Source organism: Ammospiza nelsoni, chromosome 2, assembly GCF_027579445.1.
Source record: "Ammospiza nelsoni isolate bAmmNel1 chromosome 2, bAmmNel1.pri, whole genome shotgun sequence".
In the NCBI taxonomy this organism is placed as follows: Eukaryota; Metazoa; Chordata; class Aves; order Passeriformes; family Passerellidae; genus Ammospiza; species Ammospiza nelsoni.
Genome location: NC_080634.1, coordinates 58,275,158 through 58,299,496, shown reverse-complemented (window position 1 = coordinate 58,299,496; position 24,339 = coordinate 58,275,158). Strand labels below are relative to the sequence as shown.

General features: G+C 40.3%; 1 protein-coding gene across 1 annotated transcript in view; it reads left to right on the top strand.

Annotated features, from left to right (window-relative positions):
* GTF2F2 (general transcription factor IIF subunit 2) overlaps window positions 1-20,519 on the top strand; it is a 78,004-nt gene extending 57,485 nt beyond the window's left edge. Inside the window, exons 7-9 of the mRNA XM_059466474.1 lie at window positions 10,193-10,292; window positions 15,058-15,201; window positions 19,672-20,519. Coding sequence (XP_059322457.1) covers window positions 10,193-10,292; window positions 15,058-15,201; window positions 19,672-19,791 — 364 coding nt within the window. The 3' untranslated portion in view covers window positions 19,792-20,519. The remainder of the gene's footprint in view (window positions 1-10,192; window positions 10,293-15,057; window positions 15,202-19,671) is intronic.
* Window positions 20,520-24,339: the final 3,820 nt, after the last annotated feature.

The following is a 24,339-nucleotide window of genomic DNA, read 5'->3' as shown; positions in this document are numbered from 1 at the left end:
GCCTTAAAACCTTATCATGTCCTTGTTGTGCCTTGTGGTTATCAGTGTGCTTTTTAAAGAAAGCTGTTTTGAAATAACTTTAAGAATTGTTGGTTTAAAGATATAGCAGAGCTTGAAGCTGAGTCTTGAACCAGTCTCCTGATCCTGAAGGTATTTTCACTTTACTGACAGCTTTTATTGGGGCTAATGGTGATACAGCTGTGGCTTTGATAAGCACCACTCTGAAGATGATGCACATAAGGCAAGTTAAAGGTTTTTAAGAAAATAACATCCAGGTTTGCCCTCTGCAGCAGCATTTCAGAGGCCAGACCTTGAGGAGGGTGACTCAAGGTCATTGAGTCACCTTCATAAATTGAGCAATGCAGGGCTGCTATAAAACCTTCCTTCACAACCTGGCAAGCAGGAGCAGAGTCCTGTGGCAGGTGACTCTTTGGTGGCCCTTTTTCCCCATTGCCATCACCTCCCAGCTGCAGGGCAGCCCTGCAGCTCCCAGCCCTGTTCCTGCTTGCTGGACTCCTTCCACACAACTGGTGTCTGCCTCTGGCTTTGCTGCAGCTCCATATCCTCTTACTCTGCTTGTGGGAGCACAGTTCCCACTTGAACAGGTGAGGGACGTCCACCTGCGTCCAAGGTGCAGCAGTGATTTCCCAGTGGAGTTGGGCAGGTATGTAATATATTGGGAGAGGGAGTTGGGGGAGCACTTGTTTTGCAAAATAGGAGGAGGTAAAATGTAATTACTTGAGCAAATGCAGCAGAGCAGTAGTTCTGTACAACTGGCAAAGGAAGTACAATTGGCTGAAAGAATGATGATCAAAGTTTTTAAAAAATCTTCAATTTTCTGTTTAACTGATATATCTTTCACTCTGTGCTGTGTTACCTCTTTTTTTCCCATGGCTTGCAGGAAAAACTGGTGAATTTTCCACATGGAGGATGAGCAAGACTGCTTTTTCACATGGACTGAGGAAAAAGACAGGTTTCTTTCCTGCATTTGCTTTGGTTTTTATAGTGTAGGATTTCTCAGGTTGCTGAACTAAGCATGATTTCAGAGTTCAGTTAAAACTAATTTCATTCTCTTTGTTTGCAGGAAAGAGTGTTGGGTGGGTTAATTCAGCAGTTCTGCCTGAGCTAATTCTGCAGTTTAGTGTAACCATATATTTAAACCATTGAACAGCAGCTGAACTGTGCAAGATTTCCCCTTTAAGCTATCAAAGGCAGTGTGTAGTCATTAAGCCATGGGCATGTGCAGTACATTTTCCCAGCACCTGCCTTTCAGTGCCCTTGTTCTTGAGCAAGGTGCAGCAGTTCTTGATGCATGTTTCTAAGCATATTTTAACTGAAGGGAAGGGTGTGTCCTCAAAAAGGTGTTCTTGCTATCCAGCATTTTAGAGTGTGCAGGCTAAGGAAGGAAGAGACAGAGAAAAACCTTGAGGATTTGAGCTAGCTAGGTTTTCTAGGGAAGCAGTCCAAATGTTTTCCAGATTGTCACAAACTGTTAAATTGTTTACAGTAAATTTTAACTGGAAGATCCCCAGTTGAGCCAGATGCCATAGCTGTTTGCAGAACAATCAAGAGAGTGGTGAATTATTTGGGAATTGGAGTTTTAGAGATCGCAGCAAGTAGTTGGAGGCAGAGTGCTGGCAGCTGTAACTTGATAAAGACATTTTGCAGGAGAAAGGGAGGAGAGGTTCAGATTGAGGAGATGTAGCTAAGGTGCTGTAGTGATTTTTTTGTTGTTGTTAAGGACTTGTAGCCAAGAGTCTGCCTCTTTCTTTCCACCTCCTTAGCTGTGAGCAGTTTCATTGTGGAGTGAATTGACTGAGCTTGTAAATCATTCACCCTTTTACCAGTAATTGAAGAGCTAGGCCTTTCAGGGTATAGTAAAGATGTACCTTTTCTGTCTTAAAAAACTAGTTTCTAAAATTCTCTCTTCTTGTTCCCATTAGCAAAATGTACACAATTTCTCTATCTGCAGACTGACAAAAACTATTTGGCTTGTGTTGCCCAGACCTAAAAATCCCTTTTACTTCTACCAATGATTTCAAAACAGTTCTAAGCACACCAGATGAGTGTTGGCAGGAGAACAAAGATTATGCAATTTTGAGACAAGTCTATTTGTTTTACTTTTAAGAATAATCGTTCGGAATTTAGAATTCCTCTTCTAAAATCTGAATTGAAATTTTGTCTAGCATGTAAATCCATTTGTTGTGGAGAAATTTGAGGACTGAGAAAAATAGGAGCGAGAAAGGAAATTAAATCTTTGCAAATGGAAGTGAGAAAGGAGACTTTATTTGGCTTTAATTCAGGAGCTAATATTAATGTTAAAATTAAAGAGCTGGGCTTTTTCTCTCTTGCTTAGTTTGCTAATGAGTCACTTTTCCTAGATCACCTTCTCTAGTATTAGTAATGGGCTTGTGAGGCTGCTGGTGCTTCCCCCGGATGCAGGATCTGCTCCGTGGTTACTCATCCCTACAGTATTTCAGATGCTGGCATCTGCCTGTGCCAAATAGACTGCAGTGTCCAGTGTCAAAGGGTTGGCTCCACAGGATCATCACCTGGATGTCTTAGCTGAACAAACCCAAAAGCTTTTCAACCTACTTTTTCCCTTTTCTTGCTATTTTTCAGGAGTATGTGCCCCAGACTCCTGCCTATTCAGCCATTCCTCTTGTGTTGTCCTCCTCTTGCAGCCTCTGTGCTCCCTCTCTTTTTCCATGTGGGAATGATGTGTGTCATGTACATTTGCATGGTTCTTATAGCTCTCTCCCCAAAATCCCACCTGCATTCCTATTTCTCCTGGCATGTTGCCTAATTTTTTGTTTGGTATACCTTATCACTCAGCCAGTCTCAAACCTTGTCTCATGCCTGTGGTTAAGGTACCCTTACATTCTCCAGACAACACAAATGGACATCCAGATTTTACTTCATCCTCGTTTTAGACCTTTCTGTCACTGGAATAAGCCGCAAGTACAAGCACTGTGGTATAAAAATCTACTGTGTTTCAATCCACTTAGGAATTAAGATGAAGTGCCCCATATGGAGCTACAGCCTGTAACTGAGCATGCATGGATGCACTTTTACCCTTAGTCCTCAGGGAAGACTTTCCCCTTCAGCTCTGCTTTTGCTTGTTCTTGAACTTGATCTTATCACTTGTGTTGGGCAGGACAGAGATGTTCGTGCTATATGTATTAATAAGAAAATACTGGAAGTGACAGGAACCAATAACGGAGAGTTCTTTTCCATTTTGGGCACTAATTGATTGACTATGATGACCATAGGTTGGAAAGGAGGAGTGCAAAATCCTGACATTTTTAACAACTGCAAAGCTGCAAACCTCTCTGCTCTTCCAGAGTACATGAATTGTAATAAGGAAGTGTTCATTTCTTTGCAATAAATGGTAGGGCAAGAGGAAACAAGCTCAAGCTATAGCAGGGGAGGTTTAGATTGCATTGTAGGAAACATTTTTTCACTGAAGTGGATGTCAAGCTTTGGAACAAGCTGCCAAGGGTAGTGATTGAGTCACCATCACTGGAGACATTTAAAAGGCCAGGATACTCTGGGACATGGTTTAGTGGTGCATTTGGCAGTGCTGGGTTAATGGTTGAAATTAAAGACCTTTTCCAACCTAAATGATTCTGTGGTTGGTTGTGTGATTTTCTATCAATCCACAGCCTAAACAGTGCTGAAAGGGCCTTTTCACCTGGGGGGCAAGGGGTGATGCTGTGACCCCAGTCCTGACTTAAGTCCTCCTGAAAGGACAAGGAGGATGCAGAGGCTGCCTTGCTTCACAAGGTTGAATGGGAATCTCTGCCCTTAAGGATATCTGGTCATGGACCCTTTTCACTGGAAAAGGGGGTGTGTGCTGAGTGAAAGGGGGAGGCAACAAACAAAACAGAGACCCAGACCTGGACAGATAAACCTTAGAGGCAGGGCCAAGAAACAAACTTTGTCAGCCACACTAATGGATAGGCTATTTATAACCTCATGTAATATAGAATATACCTCTGAAGTATGATTCCTTTTTGAACTTAGTCTCAGATAAAACTCTTCCGCCTTGTCCCCAGTGTGGACCAGGCAATGCCAGATCCTAACTTCATCAGTGTCAGAATGCTTCCAGTGGAAGTATCTGTAGACACACTTGATTAAAATTATCTGTGATGTCAAGCAGATGTTACAATTTTTTTCATGCTAATTGCATTTAGTGCATCACTTAACATGTTTAAAGTAGTGCATCAAACAAATAGAAAAAATTATTGAATTATATCACTACTAATGCTAAAATAGGTTTTATTTTATCTTTATATTATTTGTTTACACAAGCTTAGCTGAGAAGATTTTAGTCATTTGCAATTCTAAACTCAGAGAGGAAAACTTGGATTGGTTTTAATCAATTATTCACTTTTTGTCAATTCAGAAAATAAAATGCTTAAGAAATTGTTTTACTTATTGTTGAATTGCCTTTTGTAACATCTGATGTTCTGTACTGAAGGAAGATACAATATGTAGACTTGGAGTGTTCAGTCGTGCCTTGGTGGCTGTCTGAGAATTAGACATGAAATTGTCATATATTCCTATGATTCATTGCTTATCCTTCAGCATATATAGTTGAAGATGTCAACTTCAGAAAAATCTAATATCTGAACACATAATAATTACAGCTCTTTTCTTGAAATGCCAGGGTTTCAGGACTTAAAATTAGTTATAAATCGTATCCTGTATTAATAATCTGAAACAGTTATTTAACGCTGGCAAATGCGCTTCTTAATGCCATTTTCATTCAGCTCATGCTCTTCTCCGCCTGCCTGTCTAGTCTTCAGAAATGGGGACAGCCTCCCTTTGCTTTGACTGCGCTGGAGTAGCGCTGAGTGTCTGAAGAGCAGTGGATTCATCCATGCGATGGAGGCTGTCATCCGCCTCCATGGAACGTGAGACACTGGGGCTCCTTGCAATGAGACACAACGTGCAGGATTTGCATGTTGTTCTTATCTTTCAGAATATATGACAGATTGTTTGGTGTAGCAACAGATTGTCATTCTTGTTATTAGACAGTGCGTGTTTTTACTGGTGTGGCCATTCTAGTAATTTCCTATGTTGTTTGTGCTTGAGCACTGCCATGGGATTGCTTTAGCAGGATGTGCACCACAGGGTGCTGAAGTCACTTAGTTCTCACAGAGCTAGTGAAACTTTAAAGTTTCAGTATCTTACAAGAATGTTCATCTCTTGTTGATCATCTGCTTGCTTCTTACATTACTGCTATCCTTGCTTGGAGGGAAAGTCAAAAGAGATGCTGCCTGAACCTCACCAAGGTACAGAAGTCCAAATGAACAAAAGGAGTGTGAGGCTATATTGTTGCATTTATTTTATTAGTTTGTTTTGGATGAGGTTTTTCAGGATGTATCTATTTCTGTCATGTTTGGGCTGCTAGTGAAACAAGGAAGCAAAGGAAAAGCTTCATGGCCCATACCAGGTATCATGAAACTTCATGTAATGCAGCTGTCAATGCCTGGTTCTGGTACAAAAGTACTGAGTAAGGGATGATGAGAGCATTAGCTCCCTGGTATTGGACTGGGAACTTCTGTGAGCAATTAGAGAAAAGCTACAAAACTGTGCACAGATGGAGAGTTTGTGTTTCTTCCCCTCCAAAGCTTTGGGCAGTGGGCTTGCTCTCTTCCAGTGCATCTCTGCCGGCTGACTCCTTACTGGTGCCCTGTGTACAGATAGCCAAGCACAAAAAGGAACATAAACTTCCCTCTCTTATCTGTGAAATAATTTCTTTAGAAAGGCAAAGAATTTGAGCCCTAGCAGTGTTTGTGATTAATACCTGCTTCAAATCTTTGAAACATTTGTTTTGTGACAAAAGATTAATCACAGTAGATTATCAGTTTTAAAGGTCTTTGGTTTATTTTTTGTTGCTGAAAATTACATGTATTTAAAAAACAATGAATATCTCTTCCTAGGAATGTACATACTGTCTTCATCTGTCTTTTTCTATGAGCCTGCTACATGTTGCCAAGTCCTATGGAATTATTTCCAGTCTGTTTGAATGTTTTTTTCCCCTTATTCAAGTATAAGCACAATGACAAATCAAAGCTGCGGTATGAAATGTGTTTTGTTGGGAAATGACCATGGTGGATTCAATGCCATGCTGGTTACTTGCTGTATTTCAAGGGGGAAGAGCTATATTTGATCTTGGGGGTGGAAGAGAAAACCACAGTGTGTAGGCGCGGCTGCTCCGCTGCTAATTCATTGGCAGTTTGGGGGAAAATATATCTCAATTTTCTCTTTATTTTTTAGGCCAGATATTAGCATGAAATATGGCTCTAACCATTTCAACAAGAGTTCAGTGTAAAATTTAATTCTTTGGATATTTTTCTATTTTTCAGAGCAATAACTAAGTCTTTTAACTCCTGCAAATCATAATAAAGAATAAAATAAATAAAGGTAAAAAGCCACGGCTCCTTTAAATCAGTGTCACCAGTGACTCAGAATATCTGTTGATTTTTTTCTTTATTCCTACCAGCAGTTTAGTTTGAGATTCAGCAGGTCCACTCTGAGAAAATTCTGCATAAAGCACTGCTGGACATTCTTGGTTAATACTGCTTTTTTGAATTCTGTTTAAGAAATTCTAAGTAAGTAAAAGTACTTATATCTGTAACATGTAAAACATCTATCTAAAATGCTAGTACAATTTCCAGTTTATAGCTCTTGTTACGTATTTTTGAGTCTATAATTTTTTCAGACAACATCTATGCAAATTTAAAAAGTCAATTATATTCCCCCAGACATACTACTTTCTGAATATAACAGAATTGCAGCATGATTTTGAAAAAAACCCCAAACAACTATGCTGTATTTTCCCTGCAGATAGTGTCTGTATCAACAAATCATCTGGACAAAATTATTATGGGCTGTTTGTCTTTACCCTTTGTAATGCGCTAAGCAAATTTCAGTGCTTCATCCCCTCATGAACCTCTTGCTAATTGGTGTTTATACCATGTTTGTCAGTTTATTCCTCCATTTTTGTGAGGCCAATTCCAGATGTGCATCAGCTATTATTCCATGTGGGATTGTGTGACAATATGCCACCTGCAAGCCCAGTGGAAGGAAGGTAAAGGATGGTAACCTGAGGCTCTGTGAAATCGTGAAAGCTGCAGAAAAATAAATGGGAAGGGCAGCCATCAGGGAGAAGAGCAAGATGCATGTGTAGAATAAAAGCTATTAATAAAAAGCTTTGCCTCCTGAGTCACCGTGCTTCCCATATAAATTTCCATCTTGGCATGTGGCCACGGCTGTAATTGTTTGCATTAAAAAGTAGTATCAGGAATGTAGTGTATTTTTAGCTGTCACTACAGCAGTAAAAACCAAAAAAAAAGGTTAACATTGTACTGTAACCCAGTTTTCTAAAGACCATCTGAGATCTGTGAGATCTGTGGTTGTAATTTGGAAACCTTTGGCAAGAAATATCAATGTACAACACAAACATCTCTGAAATTCCAGAGACATACATTTGCAGCTGATGTATTTGTTACTTCCTGTGTATAGATATTTCTGAAGTCTTCTGCCATTTCACAAACCAGCTTAGATGGTCCCTCTCCATTTTCACTTGGTTGGCTTTCATTCTGTTTCCTTAGCAGGCAGTAAGTTTTTTCTTTGTTTTCAGGGTTATGTGCTAGAGAACTTTACTTGTTAAATGTATCTTCACTTCCATCAGCCTTCGAAGGGAGGCCTCTGAGAAGTCTGTTAGCTCTCTTACACATTTGATTTTCTACTGGTTTGGAAATTTGGAAGTTAACATAAAAGAGCTGAAATGCATATCCTGCATGGGGAGTGAAAAACGTTAAGAAATAAATTGCTAGTGTACTTTTGTGCAAAGAATTAATTTAAGGAAGCCACACTGAATGGAGTTGAAATTTCCTCTATTGTAATTTTAAAATGCCAGATCAGGAAGAGGCCTTGAACATGAGTGGTATCTAAAGTCCATGGCTGACAATTCGTCATTGAAGAGTTCTTTGGCTGTGTACCTGAAGAAAGAGAGATATTGTTAATTTACATTGTAAAGAGTAATGAATATAAAGCCCAGTGCGAGGAGGATTAATCATGAAGATAGGTCACTGTTGAATGCCTGGCGCTCCCTGAAAACGTGACACCACCTGATGTATTTAAGTATTGTTATGACCCTGTGCTGTAGCTGTTATGAGAAGGACTCTGGAGCTACATTGTAAATCAAATAACTTCATCTGATGCACATGAAGTTGGTGCAGTGGCCTTGGAGGGGAAGAGGGTGACAAGAATTCCCAGTTTGTCTCAAGGAGCCCCTGTCTCTTGAACAGTAGCAGTATCAGTAAATAGATTGAGCAGGAAATCTCCTTTATGAAGGAAAAATGGGGGGAGAAGTGAGATGAAAAATAGCTAGAATACAGGAGAGGAAGAACTGGAAAACTCCCCAGATCAAACCAATAGAAACATGATGAACTGGGAAAAAAAATGAAAGAATTAAGTCAAACTGTGTAAAAATTAAAGCTAAACTATTTAAAAAGTCATTGGGACCAAAAAGAAAAATCTTAAGCAATGGAGAAATAGAGAAAAAGACAGATTTGTAGAAAAGATAGTGATTTAGTTTTGGTCTATGCCTTTTGTGAAACATGAGTTTAGAAGATCTTTGGTAACCAGATGAAGAAAATCTTTAAAATCATTTAATTAGATTGAAGGCCAAAAGGTAAACTCTTGTGATAAGCAAAACATGTTCACTGTTCGTTTACCTTCCAATTGATTTTCCTTCTTCCTTTTGCAGACTTATCATTTTTTCTGTAGTTTTTAGTACTCTTAAGCAACCATTGCCTCATGTTCTACATTTTTATGATATAAAGATTCGAAGGGAAGTAAGTTTATCTATGTATGAGAAAAAACTCTCCCCACCTACTGTCCAGCAATACCAACTATGAGGGATGATTTTCTGCCTTTCAAGTCGCTACAACTGGAGAATTTATTTCTTGATTTATTACTTCCTTCAAATGTAATTTATTTAGGTTGTTCAGGTGTTCATTCAGAAACACGCTGAATTTAAATTTTATCTTTTTGGATGTAAATGATATCTTTACAAAAAGAAATCAGTGATCTCAAACACTAACAGTTGTTTTTAAAGATCTGTCAGTTTTATAATTTATATGTTTTACACTAATAAACATGCAGTTATTATTGGCATTAAGGTCACCATATTACTTTTTGTTTGGAAAGAAGCAAACATCACTGTGCATTTATTGGGCTGTGGTATACTGTGTTTAGTGGAAATTGACTCCTCTGCCTACAAGATGCAGCTTTGGAAACAAAAGTGCTTCACTGATAATTAACATGTTAATCAGATGTGCCATAAAGCCATTGTGTCTAAAATGCCATTGTCCTGTGCTTTTCTAGAGCTTGGTTTCTTGTCTCATCATTTCAAGTAGAAATTCTTGAGTGCTAAATCTGAATTAAATGGAACACTCCCTCTACATCAACATACAGAAGCTTTAAATTACATTGAATTACGTAGGGATGAACTTGACAAGATATCCTCAACCAGTGACCTGCTAAGAGTCTTTCCCAAAGAGAATTGAAGGTCACCTATTGTTATTTGTGTGGTAGAGACTTGATTGCACATTGATTTGAAGCTGGGTAGATTTTTCTGTCTTTATGTCTTTATAATGCTCTTAAAACTGTTATTTGCACTCTCTTACTGTACTATAATGCCAAAAGAAAGGTCACAGAAATTTATGTTTTTACATTTCAATATATAAGAGAAGGTTATGGGTTAGCAGAGGTGAATGAAAAGCTTTTTTCATCCCTCAGCCGAGTAAGCTGTGAGATTTTGCATTCATTTGGGTTGGGTTTGATCTTTTTTAAAAGCAAGGGCTTTTTTTCGATCTGAGCATTAGGTTTTTGCAGTGAAATTTGTGTTCAAAGTTTGGTTTTAGTATCTTCACTTCAGCTGTTTGATTTTTTGCATTTCAGTATCTTCTGTAGTTTACAGCACCCTAATAGTTCAATGTCCTTAAGCAAAAATAGGGTAAGAAGAACTTAATCCAGAAGAGTGCATCTGTTTTGCCTTATAGATTGTTTGCATCTGACCCTTGATAATGTCTGGTTCATAACTGCAGATTTTTAGAATTCACTTTCAGTGTGTGCTGGTCTGAACTTTTTATTCTTGTTTTCTTTTTTGTAGATTACAGATAGAAGAATCTTCTAAACCTGTAAGGTTATCCCAGCAGCTGGACAAAGCTGTAACCACGAACTATAAACCAGTGGCTAATCATCAGTATAATGTAAGTAGCTTTTAATATTTTCCCTTCTTTTCTTCAGGAGGAATTTGGCTTAGGACCCCAGGACTGCTCTGCTGCTGTCCAGCAGCTCTTTTGCTCACAGTTGGCCACTGTCTTTGTCAATGCTCTATGTCACCTGATTTCTCCTTGATTTTGTCTTCTGGGGATCTTCTTTCTGTCTCAAGACCAGTATCACCCTTGGGGCTAAGGTCTGCCAGTAACTGTCTTGTGTTATCTGATGGAGGGCAGACCACCTTCACCCAACCTGTTTTAGTGGCTTTATTACATTCTTCCTCTAATCTTTTTCTTAATGTAATTTTGAGATTTGTGGATGAAAGACAGTTCTGGCTTTGTGCTATGAGATGTGGAAATGCTCTTTTGAGCTAAATAACTTTTCATCTGCAGGAGGGTAAAGGACTTGAAAAGAATCATTAGTTTCCAGTCCTTTGGAGGAATTGGCAACAAGTAGAAAAGAGTAACAGCTGACAATTTTTCTCAGTTTCCTACCTTCAGCATACATGTTATTGGCATCATTGGCTTTGTCAATATTACACCCACACTACTGTTCCAGATCAGTAGATGTACATATAAACTATAATGTCCTTTTCCTTAAAGATACTCTTTGAGTATGTTGAATGTGAGCAACATTAAGTCATACTGAAAATGAATCACTGTGTTAGTCATTTAAACTTTTACACTTTTTATTAAGATTTTATTTACATAAAACAAGTGACAATATACTGGATGATATTTAAGCATTATTATGAAAGTCAGTCTATTTGCCACAGAACCAGAAATAATAATTTTTCTCTCATGGGTCTGTTTTGTAGTAGTTACTGTTTAAAGTCTGCTCTGTACATGGATGATCATACCAATATAACTATTGCAGCTGAGGGAATGCCATTTAACCAAAACAGTCACACTGATGTGTCCTACTGTGCAGATGCAGTTTTACATCAGTATATTGTTTTATGATGCTGCTGGTGTTCTTCTTTAATTCTGGAATAAGCTTTGGTGGGGTACAGCTTCTCTTTTTAGTGGGGTGCTGTTCCATTTCCCTGACACCAGCATAATTATGGTAGTATGACTACAGCTTAGAGATAATCTTTGTATCTTTATTCCAGCTGCAAACTGCAGGTCACCATATCATTATGGAAATTTAAATCTTGTATGAGATTGAGGGGGTATAACCAGGCCTGTTAAAAGTAATGATGCTCTTATGTCCTAATTATTATATTTTTATTGGTTACACAGCTGTCCATGGTCATGGAAATCCATCAGCAGTGTGTTTAGTTTTCATATCTACCCTAAAGGTGTTCTGATGGGAAAAATCTTGTAAGACATACTTGTCTTGAGTCACCTTCACCTTGCCTTGACTCTAAAGGCCAAGGCATGACTACTTTCCACAAAATCTTTCTTTTCATTAAGTCTTCTATTAAGGTTCAGGTTAGATGGCTGAAAGGGTATATAACTGGGAGAAAAAGTCCATGAAGTTCTAAAACCCCTTGGTGGAATTTTTCTGCTGTTTTCAAGCAGCAACTGCTTTTTTAGAACCTGCTGCATTGCATGTAATTGTATGGTGCTGTGCTGGGGACAGGACTTCCACAAGAAAGAAATAAAAATGTACAAACTGTCATATATGTTAATGTAATCATCATCTGGGCAGTTTCTGAGGGAAGAATGAGTATCTACTAAGTAAGACAGAAAGGGCTAGCATTTCTTGAAGGAAAGAATAAAAAATGAGGCTTAAGTGTGGCTGCTTCATGTACCTATAAATTAACACACAGCAGGAAGGAGGAGGGAAATGAATTACATGTGGATGGGGAATAGCAATGGCTTGTTTGAATTCAAGGACTGGGAAAGTGATTAGGTTATTTTTGCAAGAAATTATATTACACCAATATTTTTATTTGAAGAAATTTCAATTCCATTACAATATATGCTAAGGTTGTAACTTAGCTTTTCTTCTCTGGGGAAAAGACCTTCATTATATGTATAAATATTAAATGTGTTTGCAAAGTTGCAAGGTTAATATTTTTGAAGCTGGAACCTTTCTGTGACTTAATTAATTTTTATAATACAGCAGAAAGGTTCTTCAGTGGTTCTGGCTACCCCTTCAGAGGCTTCATTTAGTGGTTTCTTTGTGGTCCTCTCTTCCCCTGTAGAGGTTGGTACCCATGCTCCAGGAGACAAGAAAACCTTTAGGACTACTTTAAAGTATCTTTAGATGAAACTTTGGATTTATTCTAACTTTTCTATGACTTTTATATTTGCTGTCTACCAAAGCAGTTATATCAGCTTCAGTATTAATGATACTTTCAAAAGGCAATTTTGGCTGCTTTTCAGCAAGCTTAGCAACATCCTGGGAAGGTAAACAAAGAGAAATTGATTTCAGTATAAAGTCTTCTGGGGATAAACTCACAACTTCTGTGCTAAACAGCTTGTTCTAAAATGCTCCTTCCTGGAAATCAAGTAGTATTTGAATGTTTTTTAAATTAAAAAAACCACAGAATTTTAAAGACATCAAATTAGTTTACAATGTAGGTGCATTCTATTACATGACTATTAAAAAGTGCTTTAAGCCTACTACATAGAAGACCCTGTTTGCAAAGAAAACAGGAAGGAGAAAAGTGAAAGGCTGCATTGTAACTTGCTGTGAGCAGTGTATTCACAAGGCCAAAAGAAGAAATCAGCAACAGAAGACACCAGGCTTTTTTTTTTTTAGCACTTCTCAATGTGCTCTTCTATCAGACAACAGTGGAAACTGTTGCTGAGGTTAGAGGAAAATGCTAGAGTATTGCTAATTAGAGAGTGGGCAGCTGGGGCACCAGCAGCTAGTAGCTTTTCAATAAAGGGAGGGTTTTATACACAGTTTTTTATGTGAGTTGATTTTATACATTAATGAATTAAGAATATTAGAATATTCACATGGAATTTTTTTAGTAATTGCCTGTTGGACTTCCAGAAGAAGCAAATGTTTTGACATGTTATTGTTTAAGGGAACGCCAGTGACATAGTTTAACGTTCCTCTTCTCGTGTCTGTGGTGCAGCAGTTCTGCTGTGGATCCTGGTAACCAAGATGATGTACTGCTTTGCTTGGTGTTACACTTTGCTATGTTGCAAAGCTATTACTGTTTTGAAGATTTATTCTTCTTTAAATGCACTGGCTAAAGAGTTAAATAATTACACTAAACTGTACTTACTGGATAAAAATCAATTGCATGATGGGTTTGGGTGGTGAGATTGTAGCTTTTATAACACTGCAGGGAGTTAGAAAAGCAGACAGGTATTTAGTTGTGCACACCCACTTTAGTTTAAAGCAGAAGTAAGAGACTTCAAGCTACAGGTTGGGAACAATTGCTCTGCGTCCAGTTTAATGATGTACATCCATTTCAGAATGTGAAGAAGGTAGTTAGCTGGCTGGAGACCTGGGAGCCACAGCAAAGGTGGCAATATTCTTTAGCCACTTTGGGACAGCTACCAAGAGACAGGCTATTTTCACTCTGAGAGTAGGAGGAGTTAGCTGGCAAGGACACATAGGGAAAAAATGAATTGAGCCATAAAACCAATCTTTCTGCTCAAAAATAAGATCTTTAGTATCTAGTAGATCTGTCTGTGCATTTTCATTTCTATGCTTTTCATCTGAAGACCTTCCTTTTGAGAGTCAGAGTTGAGCCATCAGAAGCAGAACAACTCCCATACAGAATTACCTCATTTACAGCCAGGCGCGTGTCCCTTATTGATCACATGCATCTTTTCTGCTGTACATTGTGCCGCTATGGATTCACCCACGCAGTTTGCCTGAAAGCACTTGATGATTACATGACTTACACCACCTTCTGGATCACTTTTGTTGGTTCCAAGGAGCTGGCTGGTTTTCTGTTCCAGGGTGGTGTTGGGGGTGGGTGGGGTGATGTGCTGGCAGGTGTCGTGGTTGGTGCTCTCTGGCAACTGGGGTTTGTTTGGGGTGTGCTGGTCTGTGCTTCTGATGATGAATCAGAGGAAGTATTTTTGGAGGTGATAAAAGTTTCTGTGAAGATATATAGTCATCTGGTGCAGATTATAGTGGTTAAGTAATTTTTAATGTACAGTTTGAAGTAGGATGATGTGTGGCAACAAGGGGCCTCTGCCTGCTTAGAAGGTTTGGTTTTTTGGGACTAGTGCAACTTCATGTGTGCTACTCTGGTTTCTCCTGAAGAGAAACCATCCCGATCCTCAAAGTGTGTCTTTAAAGATTGGTTGTATATTGAATAGAGTTTATACCTTGAGTGCTGCTTCTGGAGAAAATGAGGCAGTGTCCAAGGGCCATTGGGAGCATTCTCTGGGCAGGTGCTTGTTATGATTGTGAATGTAGCCATGTTAGCCTGTGGATTGTCCCGAGCATGGCAGTTTGGAGGTTGTTTGACATTTGTCATTGTACCTCAGAAGCTGGTACCAACAGAGGTGGAGTTAGAATACTGTCTCAGTTTGGATTCCTATATTATTATTAGTTTTTTTTCCCAGGTTTGGGCACCTGCAGGCTCTATTTCCATTTTTTTTTTCCTGGTTAAAGCAGATACATCTGAGAAGCTTATTTTGCTGAGGACAAAATGCTTAGTTTATGCTCACAAAAGAATATTTGTACGTTCAAAAGAAAACTTTCCAGGTGAAAAGCACTCAGCCATTGAACAGTGTTTTGTTAAATAGAAGAGGTTTTTGTAGCTTAATGTTCAGCACTGGGAATTATACAGCATTACATGTAATGTCTTTAAAACATGTGTTGTAACAGATTGAATATGAGAAGAAGAAGAAAGAAGATGGAAAAAGAGCTCGAGCTGATAAACAACAAGTGTTGGACATGCTTTTTTCAGCCTTTGAAAAACATCAGTATTACAACATTAAAGACCTGGTGGACATAACCAAACAGCCAGTGGTATGTACTGCAAGTCTTGTAAATACAACCATTTTCAGTAGTTACTACTGTGTGTATTTTACATATCTAGAAAAGAGTTTAATATGTATTATAGGCCTTAGAAACTCCTCTCTAAATATGTTTTACAACAAACTGAAATCACCAAGTTTTAAGTTCAGCATTGTAGGACAGTGTAGGATACCAAACATTGTAGTGAGTGTGCTTTTTCTTGACAGAGATGGTTTAAATAACCTAAATGGTCTCTTTTTTGTTTAGGTTTGCTTTTATACTAGGAACCTAATTCTGTAATGCTCTCATGTCTCCCCTGCTACTCCTGTCCTCACTGAAGCCTAGTTCTCTTGGTAGCAGCAGCTTATGTTAGTCTATGGTTAGCCCTTCCCTCAGCATCTGAACTTTATTTTGGCACAGCAACAGGGGTTGCTCTTTTTCTATATTTCATGAAATTTGTATTAAATGAAAGGATTATGCATATTAGAAGCTCAGGCATCATGAGCTCAGGCTCAATGCCTCCAAAATCACTGGATTTCCTTTACAAATAGGGTAATTTTTAGGTTAAGAGTTTAGGTGCTTGATATTTAAGATTTATTTATTGCTTTTAAACAGTGCTTTGATACACAGACAAGAAAAGCACCAAGACATCTGCCTTATGTGATGGTTTTGTTGTCTTGCAGTGCCTGTCAGCCTCTTCATGTATGAACCATAACTTTCCAGTTCTTTCCCTTCTTTCTGTGTTCAAGCTTTCCTTGAGCAGACCACGCAAGAGTGGCCGGGTGACAGTGACATGCAAAGGACCTTCAGTGGTTTTGATGTTTTTCACTGCCAACTTCAATATCTATCCTCAACCCAGCTGCAGATTTCAGAAGACTTAAGGGGACTTAATTATGTTTGAGTCTAAATGGAGCAACAATGTCACAGGTTATTAGAGCTAAGGCTGAAAAAAGAACAGTAACAGCTGGATTGTGGAAAAAATACTCTGTAAAAAAAATGAAGATGCTTGCTAGTTTTACTCACTTCACATTTAGAATGAAGTGTATCTCTGTCAGAGCCTTTGTATAGGTAAACAGTCTGTTTGGTTAGAAGCTGCACAAAGACGTTACACAAGTAAAATCTGTGTAGGTTCTCTGCGTTCTAGTGCCTTGAAAGAAACTTGAAAGTTGAGTAACATATCCATGTCTTCCATTCATTTATCTCATGAGTCAGCTCCATATCTGTGCAGCAGAGAAGGTGTGTGGGTCATGGGAGCTGAGAAGGAGGAAGGAATAGGAGGAAGGTATGGAGGAAGTGCAAGAAAATTCTAAGTGGCTTTTATTTTTGGTAAGAGAAGTGTGGCAGTCACTATCTCAATCACTTTGAATGCAAGCTGGTACAGATTTATCTCATCTACCATGACATCAGCTTGCAGTAGACTCCCACTTAAGCCACTGGAGAACTTGAAGTTACAAATAAATAAAGGTACTTTTCTTATGTAATGGTAAATGTAAATGGTAAATGAAATCCTTGCTATAGAATATGTTGCATGTTACACAAGAAGTTGCTGCCATCTTTATTTGTGTCATGAAATCACAAAACAAGTATTTTCTGAATGTAAATGACTGCTATATTAGGGAAACCTGGATTTATTTGCTTTTCATTCTAATGCAAAAGAACAATTTGCAGTAGTACGCAAATCTTTTGCCACCTACCCAGATGTAAGTACTGAATGCTTCCTGGAAATATTGCAGTAATTCCAGACTTGGGCTTCATTGCTGAGAACATAATACTGTCTGTGAGAAATCAAATATTTGTGAAGAATGGAAGCAGGATGGAGCCAATGGCATAAGAACTGTATTTTTAAAAATTTGAATGGATTGTTTGGATTTTTAATTCTGTTTTAGCTTTAAGTAATGGTTATCCTAAATACAACAGGGTTTGTTTCCCCCTCAAAGTTTCAGAAGTATTTTTAGAGCATGTAAGTTAACTCTTCAGAAATTTTTATCCCATAATTCCATGCTAACATCTCACTTTATGTGGAAAAAATCATGAGGAAAGGTAGAACAGAGCAGAAGATGCTTTAAATATATGAACAGATCCCCTACAGATGATTTTCTATGCTAGAATTATATGTACATAAACACACTGGATCCCCTTCTGAGAAAAAATTGTGGGCCCCTGATTAGCAATCACCAGGCTCTAAAATTCAGTATTTGGCATCACTGGGAGTAGTGTGGGGTTTCTCTCCATGGTACAGTGTCAGAGCACTATACTTCAAGATACATAGACCAGCCTGGTGCACTGCAGACCCAGGTGGGGAATCCTGGTTTCTAGAAGGAGAACTGATCCTGCAGGAAAAATCATAGCATCCCCTGAACTCATCTCTTCAAGCCATTTGCTCTCAGCTACAGCACAGCACAGTGGGATTATCCATGTTTCATGACAGTCTAAAAACTCCAGCAGCTCAGTGTTGTCTGTGCACACACAGTGATGTTTTGGGGTTAATGCTCTCAGCTGCCTTCCCTAACACCTTTCCTGCCTGGTTACCCCCTGCAGCAGAGATGGGAAGTAAGTGGCAAATCTTCAGCCGCTGCAGCTCACGGTTCCAGCTTGAAGTGCTGTTACCCATGTCACAGACCTTACCTTGCTCTTTGGTTTGGGTTGGTTTTGTTCCATTTTGTTACACTCTTGGAAGTTTTCCTCTGAGAGAAGCAGAACAGCCTGGGTAATTAGGTCTGAAAAGCAATTGAAATTAAAAATAGCCTTCATGTAGCTGGGTGGGTGGGTTTGGGTGGGTGCTGTGGAAAGTTCAGCCATAGTGGTTTTACTCTGCCTGAGGCCAGCAGCACCATCACACCTTGTGACCCAGCTTCCGAGGCAGACTAGATCTGCCAGTTCAGGAACTGCACATCAGTGTACCTCATGGCACTGAGTGCAGTTATGGGGGATTTTTTCCAGTTCTCTGTCCATGTGAACTGGAGCAGCAGAATTTAACCTTGCAGCCAGGTGTTTCTCCCACCCACTGTGCCATGCTCTGAGGTGTCTGTCGGTGACACTGCCTCGTGTGCAGGCAGGGGGTATGCAGGTGTGCACATCTGCACACACCCATGCAGAAATGGCTGTTTCACCTGCTCCCAGCGCCTTCGGCACCGTGCGTAGGGCATGGCTGCCGTAGCGAGCTGTGTCCCGGGTAGCTGAGGGGAACAATGACGGCATCGCTGCAACAGACGAGGTGTGCGAGGGGACACCGCGATCTGCTGCTGCCACCTGCTGGGGTGTGCGTCTGCGCCCCAGAAGGCTGAGGAGCCATCCCAAGGAAACACCCTAGCAGACCTAAGAAGCTGGTTTATATGCACGTCCCTGGCAGTCACCTTTCTTACGTGTTGGGCTGCTTTGCATACTTTTAGTGTGTACCTGGAGAGGGAGAGTAAGGATAAGTTTTACTAAAATACACTTATTTTACTGACTGAGACCATATTTTTTGTTCATGTATTTCCTAGCTTTTCCATTTAGCAAAAAGGGAAAGAGTGTAAGGAACACTTAGACAATCAGCCTTTCTTATTTTCCTGTATCTTCAACATGTATTTGTTGGTTTTAATAGCTTGGAGTACATTGATATTTAGTGGAACTGCAGATGCAGAAAATACAAGCATTCCAACAACTCCAGTTCAATATAAGCACTCCAACAGGATTAAATTGCTCGAACTCGAGCAATTATTAATTTAATGTGGGGATTCTTAAACTGTGGTCCGTAGTTGCCATGACAATCCACTCATCTCAGTCCCAATTAATAATTAAACAAACAAGCAGGCTCTTGTGACTCTTAAGAAAATTACTGGTGTTTATTATAAAGAGCAAAGGAGGGCAATATCAGTGAGTTGTGTTTTGTCAAAGATTATTATACTACTGGCATAATAGCTCTACTTGTTATGGTTTTTTTCTTTCTCTTCCAAGCTTTAATATTTTAAGGTATTAGAAAATTCTCAGACACACACTTAGCTCTCTTCTAAAAATGAGGCCACAATAAAATGCTTAAAGCTTTGCAAAATGGCATGAAAACCAAAAGCTTGAGGCTTTGACAAAGTTTGAATAAGGCAAGGATTTTCAAGATAATCCCAGACCAAGCAGGAAGAAAGGTCAAGAGCTTTTAGCTCAATTGGAGAAAATCCAGCAGGAGGAAGATGTGTGACATAATAGTTCCCAAGAGGTGTGGGTAACTTCATTTCAGCAGCCCCTGGAGTACTTGCCTCTCAGAGGGACTGACTGGGAGCCATCACCTCTGGGGCTCCTGTGCTCCCTGCTGCATCCCTTGAGGCTTGTGCTAATCCCTGCTGGTGCCTGAGGGTAAAAGTCTATCCCAGAGTCCTTCCCACACCAATTAGTGCCCATCAGCCAGCCAGGCTGTCTGCCTCTTAGGAACTGAGTCCGTGCAATTGAGCAGGTGTGCAGGAAATGTGGGAATTGCCTGCCTGTTTAATTTGAACTTTTGTTTCCTTTCAGATATACTTGAAAGAAATTTTGAGAGAAATAGGCATCTACAACGTGAAGGGGACCCACAAAAACACATGGGAGCTGAAGCCAGAATACAGACATTACCAAGGAGAAGAAAAGAGTGATTAGCAAAAATATTTATGATGTAAGAGTGATTGCACTCAGGGATCTGTGGTGTTCACAGAGAGGACTGAGCACAGTGCAATTCTGCAAGGATAAAGATAAATTAAAGCAGCTGATACTTTGTAATTTTCTGTAGCTTTTTCCCCCAAGGAATATTTCTTGTATGTTTCTGTATATGCTTTGTCTTTTGACAGGAAAAGTTTATAGAATAAACTTGTATTAGATTTATCTTTATTAGAAATCTGCTGAGTTCTCCTCTTACTTTTTCTTCGCAGCTTTGTGGCTTTTCCTAGTCTTGATAACTGATGGAAAATGTGTCTTAGAGGAAACCATAACTTTGTGGGTTTGCATTCCAGTGTAACTGGGTTAATACCCTGGGTTCTGCTGGGATCTGTCAGGGCTTTGTCTGGAAGCCTGCATATGTGCACAACCCTTTGTGCAGTGTCTGTGTGGAATGGACATGCTGCTCCTCCTGGTATCAGGCTTTGGGAAGAACAGCCACAACCATGGTGCTCATCACAATCCTTAGACTCCCTGGGAACAAACCAATGCAGTTAAAAACCCGTAAAGTGAGTGGGAAGATGTCAGTCCCCTCCATGTGATTACTGAGAATAAATGACACGTCTGTTAGGTACAGGAAGGAACAATTTTCTCTTTTGTTTGGTTTTTATGCTGATATCTATGTTCTGTTTAAGTATATCAATAAAAGTATTATTTTAATTTGTACCACACAATATTGACTTGAACACATTATGATTTAGGTGGCATAAGTCTGAAGTGTTTGTTCAAAGCATGTTTTTATTGCTGGCTTTGCCACTGGGTTCCTCTGTGGTTTGGCAAAGATTGCTAAATGTGTCTGTGTCTCTATTCCCCCATTTTTTAAATGCACACTGCAAGGGTTATTCCTTCAACATCCTTTTTAGGAGGGAGCAGGGAAGGAACTATTTAATGATATTCTCAAAGCTTTTATGTTAGAGCAAAGAACACAGAGTGGAGATAACCTCATTATTATACCTGTAAATTAAGCAGGTGAGGTTTGATAGCTCAGCTTTCACATTCTCTCATGTCCTTCAGGTGTACGCATCATTGCTGCTCACCCTGATGCCACAGGAGGTCTGTGTGAGAAGCAAACATTCCATTATTAGTCCACTTGGAAGCAGTGAAAGGCTTAGGGAGTGGTCAAATGCTTTCAGAGGTCTGTAAAACAACTCTTAAGTCACACAATTTTGCTCAATTGATTTTTTTCTAGAGTTTTTTGTTTAGGTATCTCTCTACAGCTACATTTTGAGCTGGTGCTCAGCATCCTGTGTCATTAAGTGCCCAGTTCCCAGGGAGGGACTGCTGAAAGTTTTGAAGAGCAGCTCGCATTCCAGGGGGCTGTGTGCTTTCATAAATACTGCCACTGACTCGTGTCTCCTCGGGCTCTACAGCAGGACCCCGCTGGCAGATGGCTGCAGGAGCCATCTGAGGATGCTGAGAGGAACACAGGAAGTCAGCCTTTGTGTCTTGCTGGAACATGAAGTGCTCCCGGGCAGTAGCCAGGGCCTGCTCACACTGCTGTCCTCATCGTACAGCTCGAGTCCTCTGTGGACTTGTGTTCAGGGATGAGTAGGATGAGAGCTCTTGCCTTTCATGAGCTGGACTCCTCTGTGGGATCTGTGTCCTGTTTCAGCAGGTGAAGAGGAAGCACCCAGCAAGTCTAGGTAAGCTTCTCCATTTTATTGCCCCTCATATGATCCTCTAAAACCATGCAGGGAGATGCCATGCAATCCTCGTTAGGTTGTGGTGTAATTCCTTACCACAGGTAGAAATGACTGTGACATTCCAGAGAGAAATGGTTACCTTGAGTGGAATCTCCAGCAGGAAAGTTTAGGATCTGCTTGTATTTCTGGTTTTATGTGAGCTGGTTCACAGTTTGTCTTCAGTTGAGAGGGACATAGTCAGCAAGAAATGCCTGAACATGTAAGTAAAGGAGGTGTTTTATTGATCTGCAGAGTGCCTTTGGACAGGGTAAATAAGCTCTGCTCGGGAGTAATGGAAAATGTGCAGAGCACTACGTTTTTTATGGGGTTTATGGTGTTTGCAAAGGGCTGATTTTTTATGGGTATCATTAAAAACATGTAGAGTGCTAGAAGTAAACAGAAAAAAGAAGCAGTGGGGTTTTCAACCAGTGAGCAACCAGAAAAGTTGAGGGATGCCAAACTGTACTTCTGTGAAGTAGCACCAGTTACAAATAATGAGCAGGACAGTGAGGAAACACCATTTCAAAAATGGAAATGCTGTATCATAGTAAACTAAGAAAAGATAACCAGTGGAGAGTCCAGAAGCCAGGTAGCTTGTGAGCTACTTTTTTACCTGCTTCCTGTATGATTTTAAAGTTTTTCTAGCATGTTAGGGGATAATTGGAATTTTACCCTCAAAAGCTGCCACAAAATCCAAGTGGCATGAGAGAAGGGAACAATGAGCCCACAGAGATGCTGATCTAAAGCATGAAAGATGCTCTCCTGTGCTGGCAGCAGGACCTGTGCCATGCATTCAAAGGCTCTGCTGGCTCCTGCCTGGTGGGAGCATGCGGAAAAGATGAAGGTGGAATATTTAGGTGCCCTTGGCATGTCATCATCCAGCCTGCATCTGAGCCATGGGATCTTACAGTACAAACCATTTTAGAGACAGAAGCAGCAAGATAAATATGCCACTATGAGCCCCATATTCTACCTTCTGCAGTAACCCAGGGCACTGCAGGACTAAATTCATGCAAGGCTGGGATAATGACTGAGCATTTGGGAGAACCTCGTTTGGATCCATCACTTAATAACCAGGAAAAGCTCTGCAGCTCTGCTGCACTTGTTCTGCATGACGCCCTTACACAAGTGCTGTTGGCAGGATTTCCATCTGCCAGAAGAGGAGGCTCAGAGGCATTCAGGTCTTATTCCCTGGCCCCCACATTTGGATTAATTTAAACTCTGGACTCACAGCAGTGATGAACAATTCCCTGCTGGTCTTACCATATGCTGCTGAACTCTGCTCATGCAGATGTTCTTGAATATTAGCGGTCAAAATGCTGCTTGGTGAGAAGGTCCCACAGGCATGAGCAGAAGTTTCTGTGTGCTAAATGCCATTAAATGAAATTAAAAGCATGTCCACTCTCCAGCCTTGCTTGGCCTGAATGACCAGTTTGAGTCATTGGAAATTGCATACACAGGAAGCTCAGGCAGTATCAGCAGGGACCTGAGCAGACATGAGGTGACAGCCACCCCTTTAGAGATGCCCTGCTCACTCAACCTCCCTTCTCTTTCCCACCGCACCAGGGAAATTCTCCTCGAGAGGAGGAGAATCAAAGTAAAACTTGTGTGTTGAGAAAGAACAGTTTAATAACTGAAAATTAATAAAATACAGTAGTAATGGTAAAAAATTATTAAAATGCTAATAAAAAAGGAAAAACACTTAGTGATGGACAATACAAGTGCTCATCACCCTCTGATGGCAGAACCCCCCCTTATGGGTAAGTTCCCCCGTTTATATACTGGGCACGGCATTCTGTGGTGTAGAATATTCTGTGGTGTGGTGAGCCCAGGGCCTTTGTTCTAGTTGTGCTTTCCCCCCCTGCCCTGTTTCTTTTGCATCCCTTCTCACTGGCAGCACATGAGACAACATAAAAACGTCCTTGACCTAGGGTAAACACGACTTAGCAGAAAAACAACATTGGTGTGTTACAAACACTGCTCAGATTCCAAATCCAAAACACAGCACTGTAACAGCTACCGAGAAGAAATTAACCCAGAAATGAGCACGGCTGAAAATCAGGGCATGGGGGTACCAGGATGGCACACGCTGCTGGGGGTGGCTGGCAGGCTGGGGCAGCTGCAGCTGGTGGGTGAAAGGCAGAGTTGAAGCACCTTTTTGTGGGCAGCATGAGGAAGCACCAGCAGCTGCAGGCAGTTCTGTGGCTGCAACAGCACAGCTGCAGGGACAGCAAAATCATTCCTCCCTACTGCTATGGGAGAGGCCAGGGGCACCCAGCTGTAGGTAGAGCAGCCAAACCTCTGCCCTTGAACCAGACAACTGCAGTGGCAACACTGGGGTTTTATTAGCTGAGGAGAACAGGAGTACCCAGCTTTACATGGTCATTTTTCAACCACTCTGCTACAAGTAATTTGGGAAGTTGATCTTTAAAAAGCTTTCTCAACATTTATGTTCATGGACATTCCCTATTAAAAAAAAATAAACAGCTGGACTGCTTTGTGCCAGCACATCTGCACCTCACTCAGATAGGAAAAGAGGTTTGCTCTCCCATGCCAGTGGGATGCCAGCAGTGCTTCCTTCCTACTGCTGCTGGTTACAAATGGGGAGGTGAATCCCAGCTGTTAGCTCCCAGGATAAAGTGTGGGCTGCAGAGGAAACAATGGTTCAGCATTTTATCAATAAGTCCAGCTGCTGCCACATTGGCAATACTGGCATCACACAACCAAAATAGTCTTAAGAATGTCTTCAAGGGTGTTTGGATCCCTTCTGCCTCAGGTGGAAGGTGATGAATGCAGCTCTAGTGGATTAAAA